Below are 15,388 nucleotides of genomic sequence, written 5' to 3'. Positions count from 1 at the left end.
GCTCAATTAACTTTGACTTAATTTTTCAAGAACACTATTAATTAGTTTAAATTATCCTATCAAATTAGATAATTATTATCCTTGGAAATTTTAATTATCCATATGAAAAACTCAATTATTCAAAATCATCCTATAACACTTTAAATTATACCACAATTAAAATTTTCCTAATTGATCATAAAAATTACATGAACCATGAAAAATCGGTGAACAAACAGTTATATTCGTGAATTATTCTTACCCCTAAACGTCTTTTCAATGAAATATCAATCATAATATGTTCATCTTTTCCTAAATATTTACACTCATCTTCACTGTCCGTATTATCATATTCAATTTTATCAGGCACATTATTAACTATTTTTTCTTCCTCCTCTTCTTCTTCTTCTTCGTTCGATTTAAGAGAGTCTCTGGTAATCACTGTCGTGTGATTTTTCGGCAGTGAAGGCGTGTGATGCACCCACTTGAGCATAATTATCACATAATCATTATATTCTCCCAAAAATCATGAATTTTTTTATAACAAACAATCATCATAAATCACAGTATGGAGAAGGTGATTAAATATCTACTTCATTTCATTACTTTCTTAGTATCAGTTTTCACACGTGCCCTCATTAATGTAGTCTTTTAAAGCTTATCAGACAATCAAATCCAGATTTACTATCCAAATACTAAACAAGATAAAAATAATTAATAACACTAATGATTAAAAATTTAGAGCGAGATAAAATTTTTATTTTGTTAGTGTTGTATTTGTTTCATTTAATAAATAAAAATTTGATATTTTTTATCTACTGAATACTTTTTTTAGTGCTTTTACATATCAAACTATTTAAGAGTTCTTATTATAAAAAAATCTATTAAGGATAAAATTTTAGCAAAAATAATTCACTAATTGAAAGAAAATTTTATCTAAATTTTTTTTTGGGTTTAAGCATTTTTTTTTTATGAGTAATTTGAACATTAAATTCAATAGATTGTACTCTTGTAGCATGTCTTGCACGAAATTTATGTGAGGAAGTAAGAAATTTTTCAACCATTCACAGATTTTATATAAAAATCCGTCACAAATTTTTCACAATCGCAAATATTATACTTTTAAGGATTAGTACATTTGCATTGGAAATAAATAGTTCAACTGCAGTAGCAGGAGTAACAAAATAATTCTATACATAGATCGTAAAATATTTTCCATTAATTTGATCATCAAATTATCATATTTGCATTCGGAGGAGTGCCTTAATCGATACTTACAAAGGTTAGTAATGTTTTGTTTGATGCTATTTGCAAGTGAAAATTTCGGACTTTCTTTCGCCACCTATCGGTCGTCCCAGAACTAACTTCGTGTAACTTAAGTCCAAATTTAGGAAAATTATAAGTAGAAACATAAAATTAAATTTTGAAAAAAAAATTCACACAAAAGAACAGAAAATTTTTGGGTAATTAGGAATATCAATTTTTTAATGTAATAGTTTTAAAAATTAAGTGCCGTACTTGGTACAGTGTTCATACTATTTTCGTTAAAATTTTTAGAATATTCCGGCGTATGTAGTGATATTTAACAACTTAATGTACTTAAATTTCTACCAAAGAGAAGAAACAGTAAGAACAGTAATTTTTAAATAAAACCTATACTTTTCATAACCGTTAATAAATAACATGTGATTCGATAATAATCAACTCTTTTTTCCCATCACAAGACGTGAAGAAAACAAAATGACAATCATTAGTGAGTGAACTGAATTTAAAAATACGTTTACCAAAACAATCAATACGGGCACTGATTATTATTATCATTGACCACATTTATCGGATTTGTTAAACAACGGTATCACGTCGCACAATTAATGAAAACACAATAGTTGTGATTTAAAAGAATAATTCAAATATAAATAGGAAGAGATTGGAATTGGCATTAATGATTATTATTTTAGCGGATGGTCTTTCTGTCACTGGTTACACGCTTTCTACACACAGGAAACCGTGCCTTATTGCTCGCTCAAATACTCGTCCTCCGGATTAACTTTTTCCTCCTCTCGATCCACATTACAATACAATCAATACATTAAATTACATAGAATTTTACTTCAGATTCGCAAAGCACAATGCCGATACGATCCAAGCTCGATTTCATTTCACGCCCATTCCGATTTTTATCCCAGAGCAATGTTTACTTTAATGATCAGGAAGGACTGTCGTTGCTCGAGTGGAACCCGCGACAGTACGAAAACAATAACTTTTTTTTTTTTTTTTTATGTAACTACCGAAACTGGGCATTTATCGTAATAACATAAAATTAAGTAAGTACTTAACTTTTTATTTTGGCAAGCAAAGAGAGAATTAGTAAAACCAATAGTTTTAAAAAAACTTCATGGAATATCAAAAACTATCATTAAATTTTATTTTTCAATTTTTATATAAAATTTTTCATTGAAATTAAATTTGACTCTTTTAACGCACAATCAAATTTTATGTTTTTTTTTTTTTGTATTAAAATTTAATAATTAAGTTTTTAGCAAATAGCGAAGCCATGACAATAATTACACAGAAAGAAAAATTTCTTGACTGGAGAACAAAATTCTTGGCTCAAGAAAATTTTTCTTGAAATTCTCACCTAGAGAAAATTTTTCTCTTAAATATTTGATATCCATTTTATATTATTTTAGCGTGCAATTATACAAATTGAATGAAAAAAAAAATAATTTAACATTATTTAATCTTCCCATTTGACATGTTAATCAATAAAAATTTACTTCTATCGAGATATTTAATTTTTTGGAGCAAAAGAGAAATTTTCTCAAGACAAGAAAATTGACTTCTATCAAGAACTAAATTTATTGGAGCAAGAGGCTGAATTTTCTCAAAACAAGAAGGTTTTCTTGACTTAAATAAATTTTCTGGGATCAAGATACGTATTTCTTAAAGCAAGAAAATTAATTTTGACGAAAAAAAAATTTTTTCCACATTTTTCAAAAAGACTAAATTATTTAAATTAAAAAAAAATACATATAATTTTAAATTATGCTTCTAAATACCACAGTTTAACACAAAAGTGTTAAACTATCCTCAAAAATAAATATTATTTAAAAATTTTTTAACTGCGACAAGTTAAGTTCAGTGAGATCAAACGCTACGATAACTATGACAATTGAAATTCCCTATCTGTAACTGTTGTTTTTGTTTCCTATGGGTCATGTTTTCCATAACACAGCAACAATTTAAATATTAGAATAAATACAAATACAAATACAATGTCTTACAAGTTGACAACTGCGTGAGTTAACTTCCGGTTAAAGCATAAGCGCACTCGCACGAGCGAACAAGAAAGTAGGCAACCGGTTGCTCTCTGTATCGAATGCGTTTGTATAAAGAATTTCTTGGGGACATCTATGGGATTACAAGAATTTTCTCAAGATCTAACTCCACTGTATTCTATCAGCAAACCCCATTAATGTAACACGCGATCCGTTCAAATAAATAAATATATTAATTTATTAACATAATTATTCAAAAACTAAATAGTAATCCGAGAAACACAATTGTGTTAATTGACGATTAATAAACTAAATTAATTAAACCTCTGGATTCATTGTCTGATAAACTCATTCTCATAAAACACTTAAACTTGTTAAAAAAAAAGAAAATTACTTATAAAAGATCGTTGATCGTTGACTAATTGATAAATTAATAAAATGTTGATGGTTGATTGACCGATTATTGATATTTTCACTTGGATTAGAACAAAGTGTCAGATAACAGAACAGATCCGTCACTTGCTGGACCGCGATAGTAACTGAGTTGATGTTGGTTGCGGTCAGCACAAGAGACCCCACAGACCCCGTGGTCCTCTGCACAGTAGTATGGTAAGGCCCGTTCTTTCTGTTCGATATTGCAGCGCGGCTCAATGTTCTGTTGTACACTGGTGAAAGGAGTCAGCTTGTTCTGAGTTTTGTCAAATTATAGTGGGGGTATACTCAAATATGTATCAAACTTCGATATAATAATGATACATATTAACATAATGTTAATTTTAACAATAAATAATGCGTATTGTAAGCTGCTTAAATGTTTGTTCGGGTACAATACCTTCAAAATGGGTCAGTTTTTCATTTAATTGTATTATATTGTAAGTAAGCTTGTGTTGAATGAATTTTTATTGCCGAGCTATTTGAATAGACAATTCGGTCCGGTTGTCGATCGTGCATACTGATGCCAAGATCGTTATAGTTAAGAAGTAATGACGTTAATCATTGGTAATTGCTTTAAGAGCCGATAATTGCTCCTTAGAATTGAATGGTTTATTTAGTTTGCATTTTTAATTATAAATTGGGAATTTTTAATGTATTTTTTATCGGTGATGGCTCGGAAAAAATTAGTGGGGGTTATTTTTCTATAGAAACTGAAAATTATGAGTAAGGTGTCTCTCAATTTGTACTAGCGTTTGGAAAAAATTAAAAAAAAAATTCCCGTTGGCAAAAATTATAGACAATTTTAAAAAAAGGGAGGCTGGGTTTTTGCAAATATTTAAAATGTAATCTCTGAGGCTCAGCACTTTGACCGATAGCCGGCTGTACCTTGACCGGATTTTCCGTGGTTTCTCCAAGGTTATTTTGTTAGGGTAGGACACAGGTAAATATGGGTAGAATAGAAGGAGGTGTAAGACGGCCGCAGACGCAAAATTAAGCAGTAATAATAATGATCTATTGGAAATACGACAAGAACATCAAGACTGTTTTTAAACAAAAGAAATTTTTTTTTTTTCATTAACAATGAATAGTTTTTGTCGGAGTTTATTATTAGCCTAAGTGGCTAATCAACAAAAAATAATCAGAGAAACAGGAAATTATGAGCCACAACAAAAATAACTCTTGAAAGATTACTTAAACAAACACAGAACTGGATAAAATAATATTGTTAAATGTAAAAAATTGAAAAAAAATTTGGAAAATCAAAAAGAGCACGCCTCATAAGGCTTATTAATTTTTTAAGAAAAAAATAAATTGTCTAATTAAAAAAAAAAAAAAAATAATAATTAAGAAATTTTTTATTTTTTTTTTTTTTTAATATCGACACCCGTTTTTCTTGTTATATGCGTACGCAGTCCAAAAAAATCTAGCTTGATCAAGTAGCGCCATAGTTTTCACGTGAGAGAAAAAAGAAAAATTCACTTGTTTTTGAACCTGTGTATCAAAATGAATTTTAATAAAAATTAAATTAAAAAAAAAATACGTAAACTAGGTTACTGATATAAAATGTAGCGCAAGTTCATCGAACTCTTAAACTAATAAAAAAAGCCCGGTCTCGAAATATCAATTTATTTCGGAGTAATCGTTGGTAGATGCAAAATAAGGGTGACATCAGGACATCCACGAAAATTTTTTTCAAAACTTTTTTTTTTTAAATGGCGACATTAAAAAACTTTAGAAAGTATAAGATAGTTTAATTTCAGTGTTTTCTCGGTGTACATCTACTTATATTATTTTATAAGTGCAATTTGGTTGTATAGAGGTTGTGATAAAGGAATTCGCATCAGTTTACGTACATTTTACGTGAATCAACCATTTTTATAACCTGTCAAATTAAGACACTATAATTTCGAACGATTTATTCATTCTTATACTTCTTTTTTATTTTCACTTTCATTTTTATTCATTCGAAGAATGCGGTCAATAAAATTTATACTTTCGGCAATAATATAATAAATAAAATTTGGATCTCGTGTGTTATGTTTCTTATATAACATTCAACAAAAATAAAACAATATTTATAGATTATAAATGTCTAAACGCTTAGATAAATTTATAGGAAATTGCATTAAAAATAAATATAAAACATATCGAGATTAAACATGTCTTGCAATATTTAAATATATAATTTATATTAGTGATACAAATTTTTTACCACTCTAAACAGAACTAGAATTCTTATCATTGATTAAAATAATTTACGGAACATTAAATTTAAAAAAAATTGTGTATTTTTAATAGTTTCCTACTGTACAAAACAATTTTTTTTCTTTAAAAAAAAATATTTTAATTTTCTTAGCAGGATTTTAAAAATATAATTTCCATAGTTATAAAAGTGATTTACTATTTTTTAATGAATACTTATTATTAATAGATATTAAAAATCAATAAATCACGTATTTTATCGCGTGGTTATTTTATTATCAATTCCACAGCCTTTAGTTATTGCCTCGCGGTTATTATCTTCGGATATTTAGTTAATTTTATTCCAAGCATCATTTTCTAATTAAGCTTCCGATTAATTTTCGTATTTTTACATCGAATTTTATGTAAATAAAATTAACTTTTTTGTTTTTCGTAAGCGCAAATTAAAAAAAAGTTTTTTATAAATTGGAGGAAATTTTTATTGCTTTTTTAATTAAACATCAACTATTCGAAAAATACAGAATAAATTTCGTTGAAAAAAATTTCTTCAACCTTTAATTGAAAATTTTTTCTATAGCATGTTTATTCAGATGACGACAATCGTATTTTATTCTATATTTGAATTTTATGCGTGTTTTATTATATAAGTAAGTATATTCATGAGTAAATACACATATGATTCCCAGAAAAAAATATATTTTTATAATAACAAAATTTCATGAATACATTGATAATTTCAATTCTTAAAATTAAATAATAATTATCAGTAATCACAATTATTAAAACAAAAATTTTCTCACTATAATTTTGTAGTTTGATGATTAATCATAAACAATTATGAATTATTTTCATACCAATACATAAATTAAACTATAAATTATAAATTACGACTATTAAATGCCGTGTTTTTATATTATTTTATACATTAGTATTTATACTTATACTTTAATCACTATCATTAAATTTTTTTCGGTAGCAAGCACACTAGTTATTTACTGGTATTTTTTGTGCGTGTTTCAGTCAATAAATATCGTTTCATTTAGAAGTTTTTATAAACTACTTTTTTTTTTTACATATACCGTGTATCCTCACCATTAACATTAACAATTACTCATAAAATCACTCAAGGCTAATTAAATGAATCGTGTTTTATTTATACTAGTCATAGCAGAAATATTTAGCACTCACAAAAGACTTTTTTGCGAAATCATAATTTCAATTCAGTTATTTAATCCTTCAATATTTATCTAAAACAATTAACTCTTGAATATTTTTTTGACTACAAAAAATATGTTTCAACCAATAAATAAATGTATTTAACAATATTAATTTTTTTAGTAAATTAAATATTTAAAAATATTTAATACTTTCATTTCAATCTCGTATGGTTACAGTAATAGCAATAGCAATACCTAATTAATAGTTAATTTATTACAGTAGCGAGTATAAAATATTTTATAATTATCAGTTGTGTTTAGAGACTAATTTATTGCCTTTAACGGCTTTTATTATGATTATTATTTCACTAAATCATGTTATCTTTGATTGCGAAGTCGTTAAATATTTCGCCGGAATTTATCGCTTAGAATCTATTTCAAACTTGACAATATCCGTAGGCATTAAATTTATAAAAATATTCTTTTTTATCTCTGAAAATTATTTTATGTTTAATAATTTTTTCCAAAAAAAAAATTAATATTTAGATAGCTTTTTTGCCTTCAAAAGTTGGAAAAAATGTTGGCTCACATGTTTTTGGATAAAATTTCTATTTCATTTTTTTTTATATATTTTTTTTTTTAAGAACGAACAATTAAAAAAAAAAGTTAAATATCCTAATTTTTTAAAAAATTTACAAATTTTTTTGAAAATTTGTTAAAATTGTGGCAATCACTTTTTTGTTTCTTTAAATTGTTCATTTTTTTATGTAATTAAAAAAAAATTTTTTTCAAAGAAAAATTTTGTTCAAAAGAACGAAAATTAAAATGGCAGACCCCACTTGTAAATTTACGATAGTTTTTTACTCAATAAAAAATTCATCTAATATTAGAGTGAAATTCTCTATAATTAAAAAATTCAATTATTTTATATTTCATGATTTTTTTCCATTCTGAAATGTTTTGGAAATTGCAGCAAAACATATGTTTGTTTTTAAATAAATAAATAGTTTTTTTGTCAAGTGTAATGAGCATTCAAACTAAAACATTAAGATCCATTTGGGTTAACTTTATTCAGTGGCTAATTTTTTTAAACATTGATTACTTTAATAGACTATTATTAATGAAAGTAACGGCAGAATCATTTTTATTAACCTTATTTTGAGTATTAATTACTTATTATTCGACACGTTTTATCACCTGATTATTTATTATCTTATTATTTATTATATTTAGATTTAATTCAGCTACTTAAATCATTACAAGTAATTATTGACGCTGCGCAAACAGAGCACCACCAAAAAAATCATTGTTGATCTTCAATGTCAATAAACTTTTTAACAATTCCATATGACTCTTGAAACTCTTTAATCCAAGAATCTTCAACCGTAAAATAGAACCCAATGATATTCTGAGCTCCTAGAGCCAACCTTCGTATATCTTGGTCTCTAATAGGGAACTGTTTTTTGTAGAGAGCGTTTAAAAATTTTTTTAAAGTTATCTCAGATATTTTATCCATTTTTTCGAGGCAACGCTTACTATTAACGATTTCTTTTTCCCATCGTTGTAATTGACCTTCGGTGGTTACCAACTTAAATGCATTCTTAACGACAGATACTTTTCTCGTCCTAAGACTCTTGCAGGATCGCCAGTATCTCACTGCATTTTTTTTATACTGGTAATCTATCTGACTGTCCGATAATTTTTTGTACAATTTGTACCATGGGTCGCCTATCCGCGGTTGGCAGCATTTTAATAAGAATATTTCTTCTTCGTCGCTTTCGTCTTTGATACCCTTGATACCATCTTCAGTCCTACTCTTACTCGGGTAATTAAAGTCCAATGTGTAATTGCTAAAGTTTTTATCCATAACAATTACTCAAAAGTTATCTTCAATCAAATGATTTTAATCTTCGTTAATAACCATACAGCCATATTTGTTAATCGATTTTTTATCTCTGCAACATTAACATTAAAAAAAAAAACATCTTCTTAATAAAAAAAAATATCTTCTTACAATAAAAAAAATTAGTTAAATTATTTTGCGTTAAAAAAATTTTTTTGACAATCAACGAAGAAATTTTAACAATGTCAAAATTTACTAAGAAATAAAAAATTACATTTTTTAAGCTCTTTTTGCCTCGAAAAAAAATTTTTTACAATCTAAAGGCCGTATCATTTTTTTACGTACTTGTAAATTAACAAATTCAGACGGTGCCGCGACATTTCAGCTCCCGAGAAAACATCCCCCGACATAATATCTTCGGTGTTAGTCTACCTTCGAATAAACACACACAAAATCCATGATAAAAGGGCACAATATGGTCACAAGCTTAAGTATTGTGATATTTTTTCTGAATAAGATTTTGTCGGAGATATTTTGTCGCGGAATCAGACACCGCGAAAAATTGGAAAAAAAATTAAACTAGTGCTATAAATCGTGATTCTTTAACTTGATACATTTTTATTTCATCTTCAGTCGCATTTTATTTAAAAAAGTAAATTTACATATTTTCTATAATTTTATAATCAAAATATTTACAAAAAAAAAATTCACACGGGAATTAAAATTGCTATTTTTTTAGTTTGTTCATTTAAATTCATTTAAATAAATATTTTAAAATAATGATTAATATTACAGTCATCATTTTTACCGCTCCAAAAACTTTTTTCCACATTTTTAAAATTCATAAGCTTCTTACTTCATAAGTTTTCAAAAGAAAATTTTTTAGTCAAAAACGCATAAAGAAAATATAATTTTACAAATAAAAAAGCATTCACAATGTAATTCTCATGAAACATTTATTTATTTAATAAAAAACCTTGTCGTGATCTTATTATAAAATTCAAAAATGGCGGTTTAATGGAATGCAGAGAAACAACGTATGTAACGCATTATACAGTGCACATCACGACGCACAGTATGTTTTGTTTTGAATTAATCTTACAGTCTTATTTAAATAAAACTCGAGAATTAAATATTATATTATTTCCTAAATATAATAAACAAACACTTTTAAATATTTACTCACTGAGAACTCAATACCGTTTGTTGTCGGCGAAATTTCACGTGAATATTTTATTTATAAACAATACTTCCAAGACGAAAACGAAAGAAGAAAAGAGAAACTTAAAGAGTTAAAGGATGCAGTTGTAGGTAGAATACAAAAGAAACATCTGTTTATTTTAAACATGTGTAGCTCCCACCATCTGAGCGCAACCGCGTCTCTACCTTACTGTACACGGATCCAGAAAACGGACAAGATATTGTGTCGTAAGTGTATATCATGCGTACGTATAGAACAAACTATATTTGGTTGCATCAGCATCATCCACGATAGATCTGATCTAAAGTGCTCTGTTTTATCCTCGGATGATATTTTTAAAGACACTCATCATAATTATTCATAATTTTTTACACGATTCCTTCCTTTTATCTTCTTATTGAAGATAGAAGTTAGAAATTTAAGTAAATAATACTCATTTTAAGAGATAGCGCGATTATTTTGACGAGTTAGAGATAAGAATGATAATGAAGCTTTTTAAACGTTGAAATTAGTTGATAGCTGAATTTTTAGATCGATATCGAAGAATAAATTTTAAATCAATAATTAAAAATTTTGATTTATTTATTTATGATTAGATTTAGAAGGATAGTTTTTTTTCTCTATTATTTCTTACACTAGAATTCAAATTTGCGCGCGAGTTTAAGGTTTGCATATATTTTTATGCTTATGATATATTTGACCAATCACGTTACGAATAGTTTGCTTACATGATATATTTTCATATTTTTCATCTAAATTAAAAGAGTGGATCTTCGAAGCACTCCAGATTGATTTGAAAGGGCCTAGAATCCATGAACATGTTACACTTTCATATATTTCGTCAAATTGAGTCATATTTGATAATTTTTATTTTATTATAAAAAAAAATCATCTATCTAATGAAGAAAATAAAGAAAACATTGCCTTCGGCGTATTAAAATGATAAAATTTATTTTTTAAATGAAATTTAATTTTCTTAGAAATATTTAAATTTAAATTTGTGCCTTTTAAAGGTCTTTAATGCTTTCTAACAATAATTAATTTACTATGAAATTTTTTTTAGAGTAATCATTAGATTTAATTTTTAAGCTAAATAAAATTTGTTTATTTATTTTGTTTTGTCTGAGCTTCCTGCCTCGATGAATAATTGCAAAGTACTATCCTCCTCCCCGTATCACATCATTAATTAATTGTATTCTTCATTGGCACATTTTGTCTGTTTTCTTTTTTATCATGCATTACTGAATGTATCACAATTACAGTGATTTATTAAGACTATTTTTAATTGAACCTTTTATTTTTTAAGCTAAGGTGATATATGCATAATATAATCTTTCAATTATTTTCCTCAATTTGACTTGATTATATGGATTTATGCGCAATTAATTAGTCATACCCTGTAATATTACTGTGAGCTATGCTTATTCTTGAGATTTATTTCAAAAATACCTTAATTATGTATTCTATCATTAAAAATATCAAGAAGCTATTGAGTTAAAGTTTTTTATTTAAAATTCAACTTTAAACTATAGAAATAATTTAAAATTGTTAAATAAAATAATAAGTTGTTATTTGAATGTTACAAACACAAAGATTTATCTTGCGTGAAAAAATGTGGTTTAAAAAAAAATTATTTACGATGTCTGGAGAAAGAAAAAACTGATTGACCACTTCAGCTAAAACGGACGAATTCAAAGCAAAAAATTTTTTTTCTGTTTTTGGGTTATTTTATTGAATGACAAGCAACGGGAACCGTGGATCTTCAAGGTTAAAAGAATCTCTATAGAAAGAGGCTGCAATTTTAAAACGGTTGACTTGAAAGGGTTGTTTTTTTATTTCTTAAAAATAAAATGCAAAAAAATTTACATCATTTTATCAGATAGTTTTTTTGCTTCGCTTACGCGTCTATGGATATTTATATAAATTATCAGATTGTGTGACATTGCTCAGTTGGTATCTTACACTAATTTAGTCGCAGAACTACTTTTTTGTAAAACTAAATAACGGTTTGTTATTCTGTTAGTTATGAAAATTAGAAATAATTGTCACAAATTGTTAAGTGAATAATAATAGCTTAAGCGAGCAATATAGAGGTAGTTATCATAAGTACATAGAAGAGTATCTTTTACGTTCATATGCATATAAAAAAAATAATAAATAAAAGAAAAAAATGAAATTTGCTCAAGGAAGCTCGATTAGCGAGATTTTTTTTTACTATTTATAGTTCTGCGTAATCACCAAATTCTATCTCATAAGAGGCTTAGTAAGCCTGTCTTACGCCAGAAGACCTGCTGGCTTCTTTTATTTTATTTTGGCTGGTCAAAGAAACATGTAAAATAATTTTTTATCGATTTATTTGAAAGGTATCAATTAAACACCGACTTTTCATCCTTAACAGATTGAATGTACATATATTTATAGAAATCCGGCTTTCATTGAACCAAGCACAATTTCTTTAAAAAATATGACATACTTTCACGTTCCATACTTCCTAACCTCTATTTACTCTTGACATTATTTTCGAATGCTAATATCGGAAATTTTGCTTAATCTCTTGGATATTAATAAATAAAAAAATATAGATTAATTTAAAAGTTTGCAATAATAATTAAATCGGAACGCGTTTAAATTTACGAACTGTCAAAGATTAATTTTTTTTTTTGAATATAAAAAGAGTAAAAGTTTTATTGATAATAATATTAAATTGTCAATAAAAGTTTTTTCTATTGCAATGAAAAATTACGATGCTTGACAAAAAAATTTTAAGTATAATAAATTTCCCACTTTCACAAAATAATGAGAATAAATAAAATTTATCAATATATTTTACTTTATTTAAATGTCAAGAATTATACTGATATGATAATCATTAATTAATATTTAATAAGCTTTTTTCATACAGTTATTAACTGTAAAAAAAAACAATTAGTTATATTCAATAAATGCATAAATTGCTTTAAATAGATTAATAAATTGACATTAAATAAATTTTTTTATCAGTTAATCTATACCAATACTTTCATTACTTGTTATACTTAAATTGTTTATTTTCATTTTCTATAAATGTAAGTGCAAATGATACACCCATATCCGATGAAATTGATACCAAATAAAAAAAAAAAACTTCACTCTTAATTACCAGTATATTTCAAATGTTACGCTTTATTACTGCTAAATATAAATCAATCCAGTTTTGTATAAAAATCTGAATAATTTACATATTCTCTCGATAAACCGGTTAAACTTGATAGTAATTTTTGTTTCCACATTTTTCGCGCGTTACGGTGTAACAAAATGAGTACAAGAAAAAAAAAATTTTGTGAGTATAGTAATGATTAAAAAATAAAAAGTAACACAGCTCACCTAGTCCGTTAGTAATTTAGCGATCGTGTATGAGCAAATAAAAAATATCATAGCGACTAAACGTACCGCCAGGAGAAATACGATAGAGAATAGTAAAATGAGTGAAGGCCTATCTTAATATAACATGTAGATAACCGTTAGTGGCCCTCTTCTCTTCTATAAAGACAAGTGTTGTTTCTTATCTATATCTTCTTTCGGAAGTATCGGTGCTCATTTATCCATCATCATCCACTCATTATTCTTTATACATTGCTATCATCAATTCATAATTTGAAAATATAATGATAGCTTCGATCGTTAATAATTTTCATTTTTTTATTCTTGGTATTTACTACACAGCGAAAAAAACATAGGAATTTTTCCTATTTTTCCAATGTTGACATAAAAATTTTGACAAAAAAATTTTTTTTTCAGTTAGAAAAAAATAGAAATCGAAAAAACCCCATTCTGAAATTTTCAGGATATTTGTAGAAAATGTCAAAGTTTCATATGAAAGAAAGAAAAAAGAAATTAAAAATGTTTATCATCGAGAAATTCGGAGTTTTTTCGGAAAATCTAAAAAATAACAATAAAGATAGGTTCGAATAATTTTTTTCTATTTTTTCCCAAAAAGAACATTTAATAAAAAAATTTCGAAAAAAAAAACGTCCCGATAAGTCAATTTTTGAAAAAGTTATGGCAATTTAAGCCACACCGTCTATAATCTGCTGGATTTTTAATTTTTTCGGAATGTAAAGCAAAATTTGAAAAAAATTTCCTCGAATTTTCTTATCACAAATCGACTGTATATCACTGTTTTACTTTTAAATTATCTAAAAGTGCTCGAATGAGAAAATTGTTATGTAAATTTATAATTATTAAATTAAGTTACATAAATTTTATTGACAAATGAATTTTTCCTATGTCACATGGATATTTCTATCATGTTAATAGAGAAAAATTCCCATGTTAACATTGAAAAAATAGGAAAATCCTTATGTTTGTTTCGCCGTGTAACTCAAGTTGAGAAACGATGAGTGCGAAAGTTGACGTAGATTTGATGCCGTAACAATGAAACAAATTGAAACAAATTTAATAAGAATAATATGAATGACGGTGTCGCTGAATGTGTACAATGTGAACGAGACAAAATGTCTCACTTAACAGGTACCGTGACGTGTCAAGGCTGTTGCTAATTAAGATTGGAAAGCGATGCAAGGTTGCGTTGGAAATCATAAGGACGTATTTAAGATAACATGCCGCGCACCGTATTTAACTTATGTTTGTGACCTCATATAAGACGAGTTCGTAGAAACTAAGTATCAATTGAGGATTGAGGCCGGCCATCTCACGTGTAAGAGCCATTTTGTGGTTAAATTTCTTTTTTTAGAAATAGAAAATAGGCGTTGGCCTTTTCATTATTAATTTATTTAATATTTGCTGATTAGCTTTCTATATTTGTAAATTATTATTATTTTTTTTTGTAAGATTTTTTACGTTCTACTGTGTCTACTGGTTTTTGATTCGTTTTGTCCGATATCGAGAGTATATCTTAACAAAAAATCTTATACACTTAACATGTTTATAAATTTACTGCCAAGTCATCATAGATTGGAGTAATAGCTGTTAAAATAATCAAAATAAACATACTGATCATTAATTGATGAATTTTACGATAATGATGTAAATATTTCAAGTTTTTTATGCATAATTAATCAATGATTGATATCGTAAGGTGTTGAGATTAAGAAACAATCAAAAAATTATTTAGAAATTATTATAAATTACCATTCGTGAGTGGTATCAAATAATGAGTGACGTTTTTTCTAAGCTAGAGAAATTTTATAGACAGTCATTGGAAAATTAATAACCAATAAATTGATTTACGTCGCTTAATTATGGCATCATTAAATTGAAGCATAAAGTAAAATAAGAAGTTAATATAGGAAAG

At 26.6% G+C, this 15,388-nt stretch overlaps 2 protein-coding genes across 5 annotated transcripts in view; both read right to left on the bottom strand.

Moving 5' to 3' along the window:
- Rhp (GTP-Rho-binding protein rhophilin) overlaps positions 1-15,388 on the bottom strand; it is a 48,184-nt gene that overhangs the window by 14,407 nt on the left and 18,389 nt on the right. Inside the window, exons 1-2 of one of the 2 annotated variants that reach the window (XM_074245364.1) lie at positions 3,652-3,788; positions 242-674 (exon numbers count right to left, since the gene is read on the bottom strand). The exons of the other annotated variant lie outside the window; for it this stretch is intronic. Coding sequence (XP_074101465.1) covers positions 242-472 — 231 coding nt within the window. The 5' untranslated portion in view covers positions 473-674; positions 3,652-3,788. Of the gene's footprint in view, positions 1-241; positions 675-3,651; positions 3,789-15,388 lie in introns of those variants that run through there. 2 annotated transcript variants of the gene reach the window in all.
- On the bottom strand, positions 6,101-13,507 carry LOC141529030 (uncharacterized). 3 transcript variants are annotated; one of them, XM_074245370.1, is made up of 3 exons: positions 10,081-10,320; positions 9,240-9,326; positions 6,101-9,006 (listed from the first exon to the last, which is right to left on the bottom strand). In XM_074245370.1, the coding sequence occupies exon 3, from the start codon at positions 8,916-8,918 to the stop codon at positions 8,355-8,357; it is 564 nt and encodes a 187-aa protein (XP_074101471.1). In that variant the 5' UTR covers positions 8,919-9,006; positions 9,240-9,326; positions 10,081-10,320; the 3' UTR covers positions 6,101-8,354. The 3 variants fall into 3 exon arrangements, with proteins under 3 accessions (XP_074101471.1, XP_074101472.1, XP_074101470.1); XM_074245371.1 differs by lacking the exons at positions 9,240-9,326; positions 10,081-10,320 and adding an exon at positions 13,459-13,507; XM_074245369.1 differs by lacking the exon at positions 9,240-9,326 and having other exon boundaries at positions 10,081-10,319.

Source organism: Cotesia typhae, unplaced genomic scaffold (genome assembly GCF_013202065.1).
Source record: "Cotesia typhae breed Kobodo isofemale line unplaced genomic scaffold, CoteBio_Ctyphae contig_44, whole genome shotgun sequence".
NCBI classification, from domain to species: domain Eukaryota; kingdom Metazoa; phylum Arthropoda; class Insecta; order Hymenoptera; family Braconidae; genus Cotesia; species Cotesia typhae.
Note: the sequence above shows the minus strand (reverse complement) of the source record. Positions and strands in the feature narration are given on the sequence as shown.